The sequence below is a fragment of the Trachemys scripta genome, chromosome 3 (genome assembly GCF_013100865.1).
Source record: "Trachemys scripta elegans isolate TJP31775 chromosome 3, CAS_Tse_1.0, whole genome shotgun sequence".
NCBI lineage: Eukaryota > Metazoa > Chordata > Testudines > Emydidae > Trachemys > Trachemys scripta.
The window spans coordinates 58,116,952-58,137,684 of NC_048300.1; the positions used below are offsets into that span (position 1 = coordinate 58,116,952).

The following is a 20,733-nucleotide window of genomic DNA, read 5'->3' on the forward strand; positions in this document are numbered from 1 at the left end:
CACAGTTCAGATAATGAAGATGAGGATACAAATGGAGAGGACATTCTAGTCAGCTGCTGAATACTGGATTGTTAGTGGGTTAACAATTTCATATTATTGTGGACTTGATACATCACTCAATGTAGTTATGGCAGAACATACAATAACATTAGTAGCATTGAGAAAGCATTAACAACACGGAAAGAGACATTTCTATTAATTATGTAGTATTTAGATGGCGGAGTTGTATTAATTACATGTTTTGTATATAAAGAGTTGAAATTAATGTCTTTAACGTGATACCAAAATTCTCCTTTTTGCTTACTACTTAACAATGTGTTGAATAACATAATCAAAGTTTGTTTCCTTTCACTTAAGTCATTATATAACAAATCTGATTAGGAATTTTTTCAAAAATTGATAGCTAACCAATTAAAAAAACCGAACAGGCTCAATTCTACCAAGTTATTCTTCAGGAAGGTCCACCATAAATCTGTTGACACAAAGCTGTTTAAAATGCAGGAAGAGATTTTTTCCAACCCAAATTGGTACCAATGTGTAATTTTTTTTTTACGGTTTAGTTCATAACTATGTTCCTGGAGTTCCAGGAGAATACTGACTGCAAATTCACAGTCTTTGGAGTGGTCCCTCAGAACCACTTATCAGGAAGGGGCTGTGCAGATGACCTCTCACAGATCTGGATGCTCAAAGTACGATTACACATAATGGACCTAAGCGCTAACAGGCTTCAGTTTTTTCAACAATTTGAAACATGTATTTCATACCTGATTTCAATACACAGGAGCAGAAAAATCAGCTAAATGAAGATATGGCAAGGGATAATGGAATACCAAGAACTAGAAAACTCTGTGACTAAGGGAAGTGACTTCAATGCTTGTACACGAATGCATGGAGTCTGGGCAATAAAATGGAGGAACTGGAAAAACTAGTGCAGGAGGTCAAAACGGATATTATAGAAACATGGTAGAATAGCAGTCATTAGATGGATGCACAACTGGTTGGAAAAGCATACTCCGAATAGTTATCGATGGGACAGAGTCAAGCTGGAAGGCCACATTGAGTGGGGTCCTACAGCAATCTGTCCTGGGTCTGGTTCTATTCAGTTTCTTCATATATGATTTTAATAATGACATAGAGAGTACACTTATAAAGTTTGCAGATGATACCAAGCTGGAAGAATTGAAAGCACATTGGAAGACAGGATTAGAATTCAGAATGATGGTTGACAAACCAGAGAAACCAGTTAAAATAAATAGGATTAAATTCAATGAGGACAAATGCAAAATACTACACTTAGGAAGGATCAGCTGCACGAACACAAAATGGGAAATGACTGCCTAAGACAGAGTACTGCAGCAAAGGATCTGGAGGTCATAGTGGATCACAAACTAAATGCGTCAACAATGTAATTCTGTTGCAAAAAAAAGCAAGCATTCTGGGATGCATTAGTAGGAGTGTTGTAAGCAAGACATAAGAAGTAATTCTTTCACTCTACTCAGCATTGATAAGGCCTCAACTGCAGTATTGTGCCCAGTTCCAGGCACCACACTTCAGAAAAGCTGTGGACAATTGGAGAAGTCCAAAGGAGAGTAACAAAAATAATTAAAGTCCTAGAAAACATGACCTACGAGGAAAGATTGAAAAAAACTGGGTTTGTTTAGTCTGCAAAATTGACAACTGAGGGAGAATATGACAGTCTCCAAGTACATAAAAGATTGTTATCAAGAAGAGGATGAAAAATTGTTCTCCTTATCCACTGAGGACAGGACAAGAAATAATGGGCTTAAATTGCAGTAAGATTTAGGTTAGACAACAGGAAAAACTTTCTCCTGTAACAGTAGTTAAGCACTGGAACAAAATCACCTAGGAAGATTGTGGAATCTGTCACTGGAGGTTTTCAAGACCAGACAGACAAGCACCAGTTAGGGATGGTCCAGATAATACTTAGTCCTGCCTCCGTGCAAGGGACTGGACTAAATGATCTAACTGTGGTCCTTTCCAGTCCTACATTTATGATTCTTAGGAAAAATCAGAAACTAGCTTTCAGCTGTAGTGAGGGGTTTATATCAATTCACATTGGTTTACATTTTCAAGGTAATCTTCACAAGCGAAAGAGCTGGAAACTTTAACTTAATGGAAGATGTATTTTTTCCTTTAGATTGTTAGGTCCCAGACCCTGTGAAGGAGTGATCAACTCCCGTCAGGCACATCCTTGGGTGGCAGCTAGAGGAACATTCCTGCATATGCCAGACAGTTGAAAAGATCCAAATAAGGAGTCTCAGAACAACTGGAGGCATCTCTCAGCAGGATGTGTTGGGTAGCTGGTGGCATGGCTCCTTCCATAAAATGCCCACATAGGCCCTATGACAAGGACATCAAGGTGATTAAAGACCACCTTAACACAAGTCTTGCTGGTGCAGATGAGCTCCCTAACCTAGGGAGGCAGCTCAGCTAGGAGAAGGGGAAGGTGATCCATAAAGCTTATCCAATAGATATGTTCATGTGAACTAATGTCCAGGTCAAGTGTACCTCAGAGTGAGCTCTGCAAGTGATGTACAAAAGCCTTGCCCAACCTGTAACCTAGATTATGGCCACTAAGTTTAAAGAAGCGAGGAAGCTGATATACGCAAGTTGGAATATGGAATTGCTGTCTGGAAGAAGCTTGAAGCTATGTGAGGTCTTAGAGAAGAGTAAATCTGACATGTGAACAAGAGACTAAATTGAGAGATTGTAAAGTTCAGATGCTGGAGGAGGGTTACAAAAATCTACTATTTAGTGAGTTCAACCTCCTGAAATGGTGTTGGAGTTATTTTGGATGAAACTATACAGAGACATGTGATAGAGGTTACCAGAATGACTGATGAGTGTTGAACTGTGGTGAGAAAAAGTGACTACCCACACAGTAAGTGGGTATGCACTACAGTTAGGAGATGATCAAAAGGTAAGAGGAGTTTTTCAATGAATTGTTGTGCCTTATTGGAAACATACCACCCAACGAGAAGCCACTTATCAGAACAGATCTAAATGCACATGCTGGAACTGAGAAGGCTGTATATGAAACAGTCCATGGAGGGCACATCAGACCCAGAAACTCCAAGAGAAAAATGCCCCTACAAATGTATCTGGCACTGAACTTGGTGATTGCAAACCCACATTTCAGAGGAGGAAAATCCACCTTATAACTTATCCCAGTGGTGGGCACACAAAAATTATAGAATCATGGAATATTAGGGTTGGAAGAGACCTCAGGAGGTCATCTAGTCCAATCCCCTGCTCAAAGCAGGACCAACCCCAACTAAATCACCCCAGCCAGGGCTTTGTCAAGCCGGGCCTTAAAAACCTCTAAGGATGGAGATTCCACCACCTCCTCAGGTAACCCATTCCAGTGCTTCACCACCCTCCTAGTGAAATAGTGTTTCCTAATATCCAAACTAGACCTCCCTCACTGCAACTTGAGACCTTTGCTTCTTGTTCTGTCATCTGCCACCACTGAGAACAGCCTAGCACCATCCTCTTTGGAACTCCCCCTTCAGATAGTTAATGGCTGCTATCAAATCCCGCCTCACTCTTCTCTTCTGCAGACTAAATAACCCCAGTTCCCTCAGCTTCTCCTAGTAAGTCATGTGCCCCAGCCCCCTAATCATTTTTGTTGCCCTCTGCTGGACTCTCTCCAAAATGTTCACATCCCTTCTGTAGTGGGGGGACCAAAACTGGACGCAGTACTCCAGGTGAGGCCTCACCGGTCCAAAATTCATTTCTTTTTAAACAAGAGTAAATGATGGATCACAAATCAATTGTAAGGTAATACCCAGTTAGTGTGTTGTGAACCAGCACAGACTTCTACTCATGGACTTCAGAAACATTTGAACCCCTGAACATTGAAAAAGCCTAAGCAGTGAAAACTTAAAGATGGGAATGAAAAAAAATCTTTAAACAAGTAGTAATACCTAGACTTCCTGATTACACACAGGGATGTGTGGAGGATAACTGGTACAAACTAACGTTAACATTGTTGGTAATGGCACATGAAGTCCTAAGAGTGATGAAACCAGTATAAAAAGGTAAGAACGGAGACTTGATGGTGGAATTCTCAAGTTAAAGGATTGGTTGAGAAGAAAAAGGTAACTTTTATAAAATGGCAAAGCAGCTGGCTTTAGCAATGATAACATGGCTTATATGGAGGCAAAAAGAAGGCCAAAAGAAGTGTTCAACAGCAAAAAAATTGACCTGTGATGAGCTTCCTAACCACCTAACTGGATCTGAAGGAGAAATAACCATCTAGAAATTCATTAAGGCAAGAGAAGAAATGATGAGGGACGTGAACAAGTTTGTTTATATACCATGTTCATTTTTAATATTGCAAATGAATGGTGAGTCAAAGTCTGGAATGATTTTTTTTTTTTGAAAGAGTGATGAATGAGAACCCCAGAAAGGAACCAAGAACATGGAAGCAGAACCAGGGGAGGATAGATGGCATATAAGAGGAAGAGACTATAGAGTGACTTAAGAAAAATGAACAAGGAGAAAGCACCTGGGCCAGACTAAGTACCTGTGGCTGTGCTGAAGGGATGGTTTCAAGGATTTTACAAGTCTGTTCAATGATATTAAGAAAAAATGCTGGATGAATGGCATAAAAGCTTTGTGGTAATCATTTTCAAAGATAATGGAGATAGTACACTGTGTGCTAATTATCGTACAAGTATGCTAACTTTACATGATATGCAACTTTGGGAGAAAATTACTGAAAAGCTTCTGCATCGAACAGTTTAAATTTTGAAGCATCAGTATGGATTTGTGCCAAGAAGAAGTACACTTGATGCCACATTTGCTCTACAAATCCTCATGGAGAAGCACAGAGAAGAGACAGCAACTGGGCATGGTCTTTATGGATTTGGAGAAGGAATACAATTGTGTACCAAAAGAATTAACTTGCTGTGTGTCCATCTGTAGTGGGGCAGCTGCCCCACTCCAGTAAAGAGGAGTTAAAAGCAGCCCTGGAGAGGGCTGCAGCTGGAAAAAGCTAGGTTGATTGAGGAAGCAGCTATGGCCAGCTCAATCAGGGCCCAGCTGGCCTTATAAGAGGGCTGGGGCTCAGAAGCTGGGAGAGTCTCCCTCTAGCCCTGGAATGGGAAAGGCTAGCTGCCGTAAAGCAAGGTCCTTGAAGCAGAGCAGTGCTGGGGAAGGGCAAAGGGAGCTGGGGAGCTCCAGCCTGGTAAAACCCCAGGCGGCAGGCCTTGTTGAAGACCTATGAAGGTATAGGGGCTGCAGAGGGGCAGCCTGAGGATAGGCAAAGGCAGCAGGTCCTAACCCCTTGCCAATGATGAGTGGCATTACAGACTGCAGTCTGCCCCAGTGAATGGGGGTTAGATGGTGACTGGCAGTAGCCACTGAGGCAAGGTGGGTTTAGAGTGTTGGGGGATCCCCTGCGAGGGGAGACCCAGAGTGGGGGTACTGCTGGGACAGAACCCCAGGATAAGGGGCACCGGGGTCCAGGAGGGACACAGGGCCAGTGGCAGGAGAGACACTGGCCAGCAGAGGGTGCTCTGAAGCTGGTGAAGAGCTAATTCCCTCGACGACCAGCAGGAGGCGCTGCGCCAGTGAGTCATCACATCGCTACACCATCTTATTGAGGATAGGTATAATGGTGACTACTGTAGTCAAAACCAAATGGGGCTACAGCAGAGAATTTCCAGTCAATATTTGCCTGCCCCAGGGGTTAGCATTGTGGTTTTTTGTTTGTAGTTGTCTTAGAAGGGAACCATGGACTATGTTGTTCGCTGATGACTTACTGATGTGCATAGAAGTTTGCTAGACCCTGCAAACCAAATTTGAACAGTGGAAACACAGTTTTCCGTGGACAGGATTTAGAGTGAGAATTGGTAAGACTGAGGCTCTGGTAGCTTAGGCAGGAGGACCCATAATAAAAAGGATATTACAGACAGAGAAGTTAGAAAAGTGAAAGAACTGAAATACCTGGGATTAATGGTTGGTGACAGTGGTGTCCTCCTAAGTGATGCCTAGCATTGTTTCAAAGCCACAGAATAAGTGGTGGGAGCTGACCCCAGTTCTCTGTGATAAAGAGATGTCCATGAAAGTACAATAAAACTAATTCAACCCACCCTAATGTATGGAACAGAGACTTGGCCAGCCACAAGAAAAGGAATCATCCACCACAGAAATGAAGATGTTGAGATGGTCAAATGGTTCAATGTTCTGTGATAAGAAATGAAATGAAGACAAGTGAATGAGACTAGGATACATTGGTATAGACATATCCAGTGAAGACCCAAGAGTTATATTGGTAGGATGATCCCTGCAATGATCATGGATGGAAGATGACCAAGGGGGAGGCGAAAGACTCAGTACATGAACCGGATATCAGTGGACCTTAGAGAGAGACCAATTTGCATGACAGCCAGGTGCACAATCATGAGTATTGGAAGAAAGCTACAAAAATTGCTCACTGTGAAAAGGGAAGTAACAAAAAGGAAGACGAGGAGATTTCTCGGTCCCCCACATCAAATTCTTGAGCCAAGTCCAGGAGTCTCTTAGGCCTCAAATACCAATTCTACCATCAAGTTATCATTATATAATATAATATTTCCTAAATGATAAAATACTATACTAATATAAATACATTTCTGCTGTTAATTAAATCATTGTTGAGAAGAGGGAAGAGATCATATTTCTGTAGGAGTTATAAAGTATGTAGATTAGTGAGATTCTATTTTATTACATGAAAAAGAGGTGTGGGTGCCTATTCAAACATACAGTTAGACGTTCACTACATGTTCTGGAACATAATGTACAATTTTATATTTACGGCAGTCCAGAGTATTATATAAAAGAAGCCACTCTGCATGTTAAACAGTTTTTTGGCTTCTCCCCCACCCCCAAGAAAAACATTGTTTCTCACCTATCAGTCAGAGGAGTTATAACCAGACGATCAGTGCATCCCAGAAATTCATTCTGGTAAATAAAATCAACATTTGTAATGGATACCCAAACTTGATCCACATCTTCCTTAAAATAAAATCGACTCTGCTTTAACCATTCAAAATCAGTTACTGACTTGATATGCATTTTTACCTTAAACAAAAAGAAAAATAAGCCATATATTACAGATGCACAGTATCCCAGTATTATGTCTTATATAACGAATAACTGCATTAGAATAATAAAGATAGAACATTTCACTATACTTGCATGATCACCTGTTTCAAGCTTTGGTAGGAGTAAAACTGAATACATTTCTGCACTGCATAAAGAACTTATTTTTAAAGTTTATAATTCAGAAAATATTCTGATAATTTGAATCCATATAAGAAACCTATTTCTCATGTACAGTAAAGCTCCCACTGCTTTAACAAGAACACACAAAACAAGATCATGAGGGACAAACAAAATGCAGATATCGTAAGTCAGCAGCTGATGTGTATAACTGGCTTAAATTCTCATTAGCTCTGTGCATGTCCATTCCCCTTGCACTATTTCAGAACAGTCTGAAGGCCAACCTGCAACTGCTATAAGGGCCAAAACACAGCAGGAGGTCAGTGTGGCATAGGGATGTTTTGAACTACACCTCTTTTTCCCAGAGACCCTTTTTTCCTTCCTCTTGTTATATGTGCAGTAATAAGAGTAAGGACATGTCTACACTGCAATCCAAGATGTGGTTGCAGCATGCATAGGCATACTTACACAGCGGCTTTACCAAGTGGCATTGGAACAATTTTTATAGTGGGGGTGCTGAAAGCCATTGAACAAAACTGTAAATCCTGTGTATAATGGAAATCATTTCAAACCATGGGGTGCTGCTGCATGCAGCACCCCTGACTTTACGTAGGCTAGCATGGATAAAAATAGTAGTGTAGAAGCAGCAGTATGAGCTTCAGTAGTTGCAATCACACCTTGCATTACAGTGCAGAAATACCCTAAATGGTATAAGAGCCCCTACGTCAGCTTCATGGCACTGCAGAATCCCCTCACTAAGTGGGCTGGTTAAAATGGGTTTACAAATCATTCATGCCAGAGGAACAGCATACTTCAGGCTAGCCCACACAGGCACAGAGGACTTGCAGCATATTGTTATGCTGGTGTTGAAGAGGGTTGGACAAAACCTCACTGAAGCTGATAGGTGTAACTGCTGCCTTTTATTCATTTTAAATTAAACAATGAAATTCCTTTATGTAATAGGAGCCATCCCCCAAAACAGACACATGACAAAGTTTGAGTAGAAGCTGAACCATGTGTCCCAAAGCTATTTGCTGGTGACTATATTGCAAACACAGGGGTTGGGGTTTTGATTGATGGAGCTCTGTGCATCAGTATGTGAGACGAGCAGCAGAAACAGAGAGAAGGACACAGAGCAAAGAAGCCCCAGACAGAGCCAGAGAAGTCCCGATAAATTGACACTGAGGAACAAAAGCTAAGAGACTTTTGGGTAAAGTGCTGGCTGAAAAAGGCATGGAAATATGAGCAAAGAAACTATCTCCTGTATGATACCTGCTGTGTTCATGGAAACAGGATTTTGTATATTCTTTATAAATTAACAGGATTGCATCAAAAATACCATCCACAATCAATTTCTCCTAGTGGAAACTGACTAGATCATGAAAATTAGCTAAATGCTTGGGTAAAAAGGGGGTAACAAATTAAAAAAATTTATTAAAGTTAATGTTTAAAATGAAATATACATGAGTTAAGAGGCAAGGTACTGTACATCTGGGGTCAAGCTGGGATTATGGGGGGTTACAGGTATCGTTTGCAAGGATGAAAATATACATACATATCACATAACCTGCATAGACCCAGATTGGGGTGCAAGGGTTTTTAAGGTGTCAGTGGATAAGTGGGCTCGGGTACGCCACCCATGGAATGAATAAGGAGTCCAAGTCAGTATCAGGTGTAGCGGATAAGTACATGCGTGGGGCGCGTCCCTTGGTCCTTCAGGGAAGGAAGTGGGTTATTTCCCTGGTTGGCGGTCTCGGTTACTCAATGCGGTATTGACGGTGTCCTGTGATGTGTTCCGTATAAATGTCTCTGGACCACCTGATGGTGTTGGACACCATGAGCTGTCTCATGAGCCGGGCGTAGCGTCGACCGATTACTATGCTATTCAAGTCTTAGAAGAGAGACTACTTATAAATGGAGTCCTCCAAAATTAACATTCTTAGCAGTGCTATATTATATATACAGGTAAACCACAATTATTGAAGCCTGATTATCTCAATTTTAGATTATCCAACATTTGTTTCTTCATCCCAAGTATTTATTTCATACACTGAAATGGTTATCTAAAGTTTTAAGATATCATGTGAGACATTTGGTTAATCAAGATTTATTTTGTGTATACACAGGTGGACTGCAAACTGATACCTATGGTTAAGGTTGTGATTTTTAAACTTTTTTTGTAAATATTACAAGAATGTACAAGTTGCCTAAATATTCTAGTCCAAGTATCGTTTTGTGAAAAGTTTCAGAAAAATTAAACCTCAGTCAATGTTCCAATACTTTGAAAAAAAAATTGTGCAGGCATTTATGGGTATAAAAACAGAATGTAAAACCCCACAAGATAAAAAACTCAACTTTTGTCATTATAACAAAATGGGTTGTGTTCCTTTATTGGACAGTTCTAGGTTCTCAGAAGAAGGGATTAAAAACTTTACATTTGGCATGGCATAGAGATAGTTAAAATGTGTTGTTTTTTTATGGTCTCTGATATAAGCATTTAAAAAATCTCTATTGCAACATTAGCATAGATACAAGAATGATACTTTTTTTAAATAATTGTATACCAATATTCTATTGACACTGACCTTTGTGTGTATAAATATTTACACATACTCTGTTTCACACAACAGACAGATGCATACTGAATGAGATAATGCTCAAATTTCAACTTTCTAACCCCACTCATTTGGTGCTAGCCCTGTTTAAAAATTTTCATTTTTCCCTTCAAATAAGAGACTTACTTATTTCCACTATCCTCATTCTCAAAAAATGAGTATCTAGAATATGTGTGTATGTGTTTCTGTATACCATGTGTATGTGGGCTTACTTTCATATTTCTATGCTTTTGTGTATTTGCATTCAGGAACCATGCATCATTTTGGTAGCCTTATCTATTCTGAACCAACATTTTGTGTGACTTTCCTCGTTTTTTAAACTGACACTGTCCCCCACAAGCCATGGGATCCTCTGCTTCCCATCTATGCTAACCCCCTAGTCCATGTGGCCCCTGGATTTCCAGTCCACTGTGTTCCCAGTACTCCCTCTCCTCTGAGCCTCCTGTTTTCCCTGCACAGCAATTGGTCCTCATTCAGTCTTGTCCCCATTCCCATGGGCCCCACTGCCCTATGGGTTGGGGGAGTGCTGGAGATCTGAAAAACAGTGGATGGGGAGCCAGAAAACATGTGGCATAGGAACCCATGAGACTGGCAGTGCCAGAGAGGAGAGCAAAAGTGATCAACGCTCTCTGCTGCCCCACCTGCCTGTCCCCCAGCCACACACCACGTCTCTCCCATCACAAAGGAAATTACTTACCTTAAGTAACCAGAGTTCTTTGAGATGTGTTGTTTACATGTGTTCCGCTACTGGTGGGCATACACCTCATGCACTGCAGATCAGAACACTTTAGCCAGCAGTGTCTCTTGGTTGCAGCTGCTCCCTGATGTCCTCGAGCCTCTCCCCCCACAACGGAACAGAGCAACAAACCAATCATCAGGTCCTGTGCAACTATCAAGTCCAGGATATTGGACTCAGCAGATGTGGGGAAAGGATGGCAGATCTTCGAACACATAAACAACACATCTCAAAGAACTCCATTTACCAATGGCATTTTTTTCTTCAAGTGCTTGTTTACACATGTTCTACTTCTGGTGACTCTCCAGCAGAATGTAATAGATAGACTTGCAGTACCCTCCTCTAAATAAACAAAGACTGCAACACAGCACTCCCAAATTGGGCATCTGAATGAGCTGCCTGAACTAGAGAGTAATGGCTAGTGAAGATATGTATTCTACTTCAAGTAGCAGCCCTACATATACTAGCTCTGGGCATTCCCCTAAAACAGGCTGCAGAAGTGGCCTATGCTCTAGTGGCGTGTGACCTAACATGATCTGGGAGTTCTAAACTGGCCACTTCATAACTTTAGAGAATGTGACATCCAATTCAAGATTTTCTGATTTGAAGCTGCCTAACCTTGGATCTCTTCATAGTTAATAGCCTATGGGACTGCCTGAATATATATATATATATTTTTTGTCTAGCACAAAACCAATCAGAGAAATGCAGGGCTGGAAGGGACCACCGGAAGTCATCAAGTCCAGCCCCCTGCGCTGTGGCAGGACCAAGTAAATCTAGACCTCCCTGACAGGTGTTTGTCCAATCTGCTTAAAAGCCTCCAACGTTGAGGATTCCACAACCTCCCTTGGAAGCCTATTCCAGAGCTTAACTGTCCTTATAACGAGGAACTATTTCCTAATATCTAACCTAAATCTCCCTTGCTACGGATTATGCCCATTACTTCTTGCCCTACCTGCGGTGGACATGGAGTACACGGTTGTTCACAATTGCCTTTATAACAGTCTTTAACTTATTTGACAATTGTTATCTGGTCCCCCCTGACTCCCTCAGTCTTCCTTTTACAAGGCTAAACAATGCCCAGTTTTTTTTAACCTTTCCTCATAGTTCTGGTTTTCTAAGCCTTTTCTCATTTTTGTTCTCCTTTGGACTCTCTCCAATTTGTCCACATCTTTCCTAAAGAGTGATGCCCAGAATTGGATACAGTATTCCAGCTGAGGCCTCACCAGTGCCAAGTAGAGTGGGACAATTACCTCCCATGTCTTACATAGGACACTCCTGTTAATACACCCCAGAATATTAGCCTTTTTCACAACTGCAGCATATTGTTCATTCATTCAGAGCTCAGAGAACATTCAGAGTTTGTAACACAGCCTCAGCCTTGGTTGTATGAGTCATTGGGGAAAAATGCTATGTGAATGGACTGATTTAAATTAAAGTCATAAATTACTTTCAGAAGAAATTTAGGGTATGGCCACACTAACTTTATCCCTGTGAAAATTTGTATGTGAAAGGTTCACATGAGCTTCAAATCACAAACCCTGCATGTCAATGTAATTGCAATAAGGAATGCTGTCTTCATAGACAACTGGAGTAATGGGCATGAGGCTAATGGCTCCAATGGGGGTCCCAACAAATTGGTAAGTACCACATTAAGATTCCAATATGGAGAGGGTAGTCTTATCAGAGGGGGGAAAAAACTTTCAGAAGACCTTTCACAAACATTTTAACATTAAAAAACAAAAACAAAACATTGTGGTCTTTATAACATGGCCAGCTGCATCCTGAGCATCCCCTCAACACCAGAGATTGCTCTGCAGCACTCTGCCTCAATTTCCCCTTCTTCAGGGCCACATAAGGACACAGTCTCTCACAGCCCTTCTTGGAGTCTATTTTTTATTAACAAAGTTCCAAAAACAAACAAAAAATTTCACCCAGCCTTAAACTAGGCACCACCCCTCTTCCCAAAGGTACTGTCTATTACTGTTCTCTGAGCAGCTAGAGAAGATGCAAAGACCTGGACTGCCTGCCTTCTCCCAGAGAAAGAACAAAACAAACTTTCAGATGTTTTTTCTTACCCAATCACAACTCCCTTTCTTGGAACCACTGCAGGAGACTCTTTCTCTCTCTCCCTGAAGCTTCACTTCACAGTTCCCCTTCTAACTCTGCCCTCACTCAAACTCCCTTTGACCCTTTATAGCATAGGTGTAGACCCACCCCTTCAATTAGCTCAACTGGGAGAACCTGCTCTAGTACAAGGGAGCTGGATCTATTTTAAACATAGGGCCCAGCCACCCTGTGGCAATCGTGAATTGGTAGATAATGTGCAGAGATTGCACCCATATAAGTACATAATGAACTAAGTGACAAACCACAGGTTACGTATAATAGATATGCAAGCATATGAGGGATTGATGTCTTACGGGGAAAGATTATATTGGCAAATCCAGAAGGAAAAACACTTCCATTTTGCAGTATAAGTTGTCCTTGTAGATGGCTTTCTGCTCTGAATCAATGTCTGAACTGATGTCTGAATCAATTGAAGAACAGTTCTTCAAGTGTGCTAGCCAGACATTTTCCATGCTGTAAGGGTAGTGACAACTCTGGATGAAATGTTGTCCCATTCTTCTGAATATTTTAGTCTGGTAGAAGAGATGTCACTAGGAGATTTTGGAATTCTGCAAATCAATGTTGCATGGAGCAACCTGGGACTATTAGGATGACAGAGGCCCAGAGTCCATGGGATTAAGAAGACATCTCCTTCAGAACCCAGACTTGATCCTCTCTTGGAACAAAATACTTTCTTGTTCTGTTCAATTGCAAACAGATCTATATGTGGAGCAGCCCACTGATTGAAAATGGACTTTATGACCAAATCCTTTAAGGACCATTCATGATTCTGAAAAAAATGTTGGCTTAGATGGTCTGGCAACGTGTTGTTTAGGCTTGGAAGTTGAACTGCAGTTAGTATTATGTTATGCCAGATACACTAATTCCACAGAAGGACTGTTTCCTTGCACAAGATTGTTGATCTGGTTCCTATCTGTTTACATAAGAACCAACAATACCATCTTTGTTTTATCTTTACACTCTGATCTTTGATATGTGGTAGAAAGACCATGCAAGTAAGCCATATCAAGCTCCAGGACACTGATATGAAGGCAAGCTTCTCTTTTAAGCTACTGACTCTGTACTGTAAAGGTGCTGAAATGGGCTCCCCAACCCAACCATGCAGCATCAGTCACTACTGCCTTTGTGAGTAGCGCTGAGTAGAACAGAATTCCTTTGCAGACTTGATGTGGATTTCTCCATCAGCTGAGAGAATTCAAAACTTTGAGGTATGACATGCTAAACACTGCATATCACCTGCTCTGGACATGATCCTCTCACCTAACAATTATCAAGATATAGGTAAACCAACACATTTCTCTTTCTCAGGTGTGCTGCTACCAGTGTCAGATATTTAATAAAAGCTGGAATTGAACAGAGTAACCTTTCTGGATTATTGTCATTACCATCTGTCACTGGTGATACCACTCCATGCTTCCTGAAAATAATGCAAATGGTCCCCAAAAGGGGTAGGGAATGGAGAAAGATCCGCCAAGATTTGTTGGCAACTCTTGATATACACATCAAAGTGACTTCTTAGAGCCAGCCTTAGCAGCATTTGAAGTTGATGATGATGTCCATGAAGTCCTTCCAAGGATACATTGTGTCTTAGAGAAATCTGATGTTCTCTGATAAGGATGATAAAATGGAGTAGTGACACACTGTCTCAGCTCAGTATATCATGACTGCTTCTTTTTGTATTGGGAAGTGTAGATGCCTAATGACTGAAATATGGTATGAGAATCTTTCAATGAATGTAATGACTCAGTCTGAGACCTGAACAATTGACTCCCTTCAAAGGGGAGGTGTTCCAGCATAATTTGAACCACCTTTGGCAACCCAGAAGACTGAAGCAGGACCCATACTGCACAGTAATCACTGCTGCCACTGACCTTGATGCCATATCAGCAGCTTCAATGAAGGTTTGTAGGAAGGTTTTAGCTATTAACTGACCCTCCATAGACAAATATTTCAGTTCCTCTTTGAGGTATGGTGGAAATTAAGCAAAATTGGAAGCATAACTACTGAGGCAATCTCGTTTCTGGTTAATTTCTCACACTAATCCAGAGAGGGGCATCTTTTTTGATAAGCTATAGGAATTAAATCACGTGATTCTACCACCAGCCACACTGCAAATCCAGAGAATCTGGGGAGGAAAGGGAAGGATCATTGGGTATTGTGTTAGGTGGGGAGAAAGAAGTGGTGCTGGTGATGTAGGAAAGGCAGGCTGGACTGCACGGAGTCCTGTCTTCCATAGCTATATCTAAGCCACTGGCTCCATGGTTAAAGATTTTTCCTTCATCTGGTTCTTGCCCAGCCCTCAACCCTCTTCGGTTCCTATGCCGTCCAGCTATCTATTCCTCTCTGACCCACCAGCTCTTGTGACCCTTAGCTCTCTGGTCCCCAGTGTCCTTGGTTCTTCATATCACTCAGTCCTCTGCCAACTCTCTTCCTTGCTTCTGAGGGCTACCTGTCAGTCTATCCAGACTTATGGGCCCTGTTATTTTGTAGGGCATGGAACACCAAGAGCAAGGGTCCAGCAGCCCAGCCTGCCTTTCTACCTCGCCCAATTTCTCTTCTTCCTCCCTTTCCCTACCACAATCTTGTTTTTATTCCCTATCCCCTCAAAACTTCCACTAGCCTTATAAAGACAAAGTAGCAATCCCACTCGAATAAGTTTCCCATAGTTCATCAAAGAAGAGCTCTCTTCTGGCAAACCAACATACATAAGACCGGGACTGCCACTGACTTCCCTCGTCAGGCCAATAAGAGCCTTATGGGAGTAGGAAGTACAGGAACTGTGATGGAAGGGGTAAAAGCAAAGTAGCCCTTTCTATCTCCCTCCTTCCATCCCCTGGCTCCTCTACTCCTCAGGTTTCTATTCCCTCTCAGCTCACCAGCTCCTTAGATCCTGGTTCACTTGCCCAATCTCTTCCCAGCACTCTCAGCCTATTGCTCCCCTAGCTGTTTCCATCTCCATAAGTCCAAGAACTCTGCTGTTTCATTGGCAGAACACTGCAGGAAGCGGAGAAGCCCTCAGAAGCCAGTGAGCAAGAGAGCCATTGAACTGGGGAGAGGGAGAAGTAACCCATGAGCGATGGAGTGTTGGGGAACCACTGTACCTACCACCAAGTCTGTCTGAACCCCCTCCCAAACCAACATTTCTCTTTTTCCCTCTCTCCACCCACATCCACTTGAGGGCTCCCACCAGCCTCATAAGGAATGTAAAGCGGCAGTCCTAGTCTGACAAACTTCTTTGTTTGCAGTATTGTAGCCGTTTTGGCCCCAGGATATGAGAGAGACAAGGTAGGTGAGGTAAGACCTTTTATTGGACCAACTTCTGTTGGTGGAAGGTACAAGACTTCAAGCTACATAGAGCTCTGCTTCAGTTCTGAGGAAGAAAACAAATTGTCTGACTAGTATTTAGCTCAGACACTCCACTTCCTTCTCCAGACTTGAAGAAGAGCTCTGTGTAGCTCGAAAGCTTGTACCTTCCACCAACAGAAGTTAGTCCAATAAAAGGTCTTACATCACCTACCTTGTCTCTCTCAAACTTCCTTTGGTTCACTAAACAAGAATTCTTCCTGTGGTGAATCAAGGGAAGCTGGTCAGAAATACAGACGGAACTATTCTTTTACTATCACCACACACCCATCCAACCCCCCTTCCCAGATCAGATTTTCTGTCACAAACAAAAGGTGAGAGCATCAGAACCCAATTCCAAAAAGGAACATTTTAAACATGCTTTTGCCAAAATTTCTAAATCTTTTAGAGAAAAATAAGATTCAAATAGTTTAGAAAGAATAAAAATTTGGAGACTAAATTCAATCATTAGAATGAGTGTAAAACAGATGGATTTTAGTCCTGTATTAAGCAAAAGTCTCACCACAAGTAAAAATCTAAATATAATCTTAACGCTAGAGAGAATAATGATGTTTCCATATTAACACACACACAAATGCAGTTTGGGATCCCGCAGATAAAAGCACTATATAGTCATTATAAGCACTAGGTTACCATTATGACAAAAACTATATTTGGCTTTCAGAAATTAAAATCTGTACTTTACCAAGTCATCAAAAATATCTCTCTGATGCACATGAATGGTAACCAGGGTTTCAAATTTCACCCTGTCGAAGGTGGAAAGATCATGTGTTGTCTGGCTGATAAGTGTATTTAGTATATCCAGAAATTTCTGATTGGTTACTTGCATGATTTTCCTGTCATCTTTTGCATTGTGTAGGGCTTCTTCTGAATCATGTGTCCACAACATCTGAATTCCCAGTAACCCTACCTGTAAAATATAACAAGTAAACTGATATATTAATTAATATTTATTGTAAGCCAAGATTTATAAGACTTTGATACCCTACTTTCTAAGTATATTTTAGGTAACTTATTGGAGGGATTCAAAGTGATTTCTCATTAAGGATTTCCCTGTTAAAACAGAAAGAAAATCAGAGGGTTTTAAGGGTGCACTTCTCTATCAAATCATATTTCACAAACATTCAAGGAAACCCAGAAATAAACTTATACATTATTTTACCATAATCTCAGTCACACAGTGAGGTAAACAGGTATATTTGACGTGATTCTCAGTTACATTTAAGGTCCTTTTATGCTGCTCTGGCTGTATAAGCATAAATTGGCTTTAAAATGGGTAGAAATGGTGGTGTGACATTATCCCATAGGCAGTGCAGATCTAGTGTAAGGATTTGACATCAAACCTGCTCCCAGCCCCTATTGGAGGGGATGGACTGGGGAGATGTTTGGGTGCATGGCTCAAGCGTACTGCGCTACAATTATTTTCACTTCCCAAGGACCATAAGAGTCCATAGGAAACAGAATATAAATTACAGCCTCAAGGCTGCTCTAACTTACAACAAAGGCTCTTACACAGCCTCAGAATACAAAGGAATTATATGATTTAAAACCACCTTTAATCCATACCCCAAGTATAAGCAAAATGGAGGTTGGTTACCTGTAACCAGGATTCTTTGGGATGGACTCTGCATATTCACATGCTTGAGGTGTGCCAACCAATGCAGCTTCTGATTGCAGTGCCATTAGAGCACCCAGGCATTCCTCCTCTCCTTAGCATTTGAGTATGTTTCAGGGCAAGGCTATTGAAGGGGGTGTGGTACTGTCACAGGGTGCATCACTCACTTTCTCCTGGTACTCTGGGGATTAGCTCAAGTCCAGTGCGCCTCCCCATTCATGGTTCACACACTGTCACTCAACTCTGCTGTCCACCTGCAGTTCCCCTCACAGCCCCAGGAACCGCAGGAGCTAATTAGGGCTCCACAGAAGAGGGGAAGCTGGATGGGGAGTGGAATATACAGAGTCCATTTCAAAGAACTCTGGTTACAGGTAAGTAACTACCATTTTTTCTTCCGAGTTTCTTCTGTGTATTTCCACTCTTGAGATAGTTTGGCAAGCAGTATTCTTTAGTGGATGGAGGGACTAAGGACCCTAATTAAAAATGACTGAAGTACTGCTCTCCCAAAATGAGCATCAGATCCCAAATATCTATAGTGTAATGTTTAGTAAAAGTATGACAAACTCCAAGTGGCAGCCCTACAAATTTCAACAAGCAGGACATATCTAAGATATGCTAAAGTCGCAGCCATTGCTCTGATACAGTGTGGTTTAATTCTAGCAGGAGGAGAACTTGAAGTTTTATAATTCTTCTCTATACGTTGTCAGACCTATGTAGACAATGACTGAGTAGAAATAGCCCAGTCCTTACAATTTTCAGCAGAAGAAATTAACACTTGAGGAGGGATTCTGAAGTCCTTTTTCCTATTCAAGTAGTAGGACAATGCCCTTTTAGCATGCAAACTATGTAATCTAGACTCCCCTTTATGAGCATGTGGTCTAGGAAATTAAAAACAGGTTGGTAGGTCATCTCCTTCTCTTCAACACTCCACCCAAGGGTTTCCAGTCATCCCCTTTAGCACAGGAATTGGAGGGACTGGGCCCTTGAACAGTCAAAATCTTTTCCATTTGGCCTCTCACCCTAAGTGAAGGCTCTTTTTATAACATCCTTTTGGAGTGGGTAGGGTAACCCAGGTTCACTGTCTTCACTGGGCTCTGGTCCAGGGTCCAATGTTGGGCAGCTCCAATTGCCACATTGGGGTGCTAAGCAGCTGCCTCTGCCTCCAGGACCACTTCCTACCCCAACTTCCTTTAGCTTCCCAAGCAAATCATTTCAGTTTAGTCTCTAACCCGCATGCTCAGTTACCAGCCTCTCCTTTGTATGTTTGTACAGGTCTGTGGTGTTAGGTCTCAGGCAATGAGCTCCTGGGCAGTACTTCCCCTCAGAATGGCCATCTGCTCCCTTCTGCTGCCCCACTCTGAGCTGTCCTCCTCTCCTTTTTAAAGCCCTGCCTCCAGCTTGTGCAGGCTTTGCAAGTGTGGCTGGGCAGGGCTGTCTTAGTCTAGAGCTGTTCCTCAAGCCCCTGCTCCCCAGTGTGGGATTTGTATACCCCATCACGGTCTTTTATAAGATTGAGGTGGCTTTGAGAAAAGTCAACCATCCAAATAATGTGTCATGAGGTGCCAGACCCCATAGTGTCCCAGCTGCTAGATGAAGAGCTGTCTCCTTAGAATGACTGGTGGCCCTGCAACAGACAGTGAGATAAAAAGGCTGTAGGTCAGGAGGGATCCAGGTCTCCCAGGGAATCTGAGAAACCACTGAGAGCAGGATCCTTTCAGCAATAGACTGTCGAGAAGCTGCCGAGGTAGCTGGACCTCCAGATGAAAAGGATCATAGAGCATGAGTTGCAAAATAGCCTACAAGAGAGGCATAGTAGGAAGCAGGAAGGGATAGGGAGTAGTTCCAACTACTTCATACAGGGTTCATGGATTGGAACCCAGAGGAGTGGGTAGGCCTGGGTTCCCCTACTAATCCCAGCAGAGACTATCAACCCTTCACTATGGTTCTCAGCCTCCTGAATCACTGGACTCTTTCCTACCCTAGGAGGGGAGACTATTAATGAAATACCAAAGAAACCTACCACAGTAGCATTTAATTTCAAAAAGGGAAACTTCACAACAACAAGGGGGCTAGTTAAACAGACATTAAAAGGAACAATCACACAAGTGAAATGCCTGAAAATCACATGGAAACTTTTTTAAAACACTATAATAGAGGCTCAAACTAGGTGTATAACCGAATCAAACAAAATTAGTAAGCGAACCAAAAAAAATTTGCCATGGCTAAACAGCAGAGTAAAGGTGGCAGATAGAGACAAAAACATGTCCTGTAAAAATTAGAAGTCAAATGCTATGAAAGGAGCATAAACTCAGGCAAGTCAAATATAATTAGGCAGGCTAAAAAAATAATATGAAGAGGAACTAGCAAAAGGCACAAAAACAATAAGCATTCAAAGATGACAAGGCTACTGCAGAGAAGCTAAATTAATTATTTGCCTTAGTCTTCAATACTGATGATGCGAGGGAGATTCTCACACCTGAGACATTCTTTTATATGACAAATTTGAGGAACTATCCCAGATTGAGGTGTCAGTAGAGAAGATTTTGGAACAAATTGATGAATAAAACAGTAATAAGAAGTCACCAGAACAGATGGCATTCACCTAAGCATTCTAAAGGAACTCAAATATGAAATTGCAGAACTGCTAACCAAGATATGTAACCTAGCACTCAAATCAGCCTCTCTATCAGATTATTAGAGGATCGCTAATATAATTCTAATTTTTTAAAAAGCATTCCAGAGGTGATCCTGGCAATTAAATACTGGTAATTCTAAATTCAGTACCAGACAAATTGTTTTAAACTACAGTAAAGAACAGAATTATCAGACACATACATTAACACTGTATGTTGGAGAAGAATCAACACAGCTTTTGTAAAGAAAAACCATGCCTCACCAATCTATTAGAATTATTTGAGGGTGTCAACAAGCATGTGGACAAGGATGATCCAGTTGATGCAGTGTACTTGGACTTTCAAAATGCATTCAACAAGGTCCCCTCAACAAAGGGTTTTCAGCAAAGAGATAAGAGGGAAAGTCCTCTC

The 20,733-nt window shown here is 41.6% G+C and overlaps 1 protein-coding gene across 1 annotated transcript in view; it reads right to left on the bottom strand.

Moving 5' to 3' along the window:
- The window catches only part of DNAH8 (dynein axonemal heavy chain 8), a 585,957-nt gene that overhangs the window by 256,199 nt on the left and 309,025 nt on the right, over window positions 1-20,733 (bottom strand). Inside the window, exons 43-44 of the mRNA XM_034764627.1 lie at window positions 16,760-16,984; window positions 6,917-7,089 (exon numbers count right to left, since the gene is read on the bottom strand). Coding sequence (XP_034620518.1) covers window positions 6,917-7,089; window positions 16,760-16,984 — 398 coding nt within the window. The remainder of the gene's footprint in view (window positions 1-6,916; window positions 7,090-16,759; window positions 16,985-20,733) is intronic.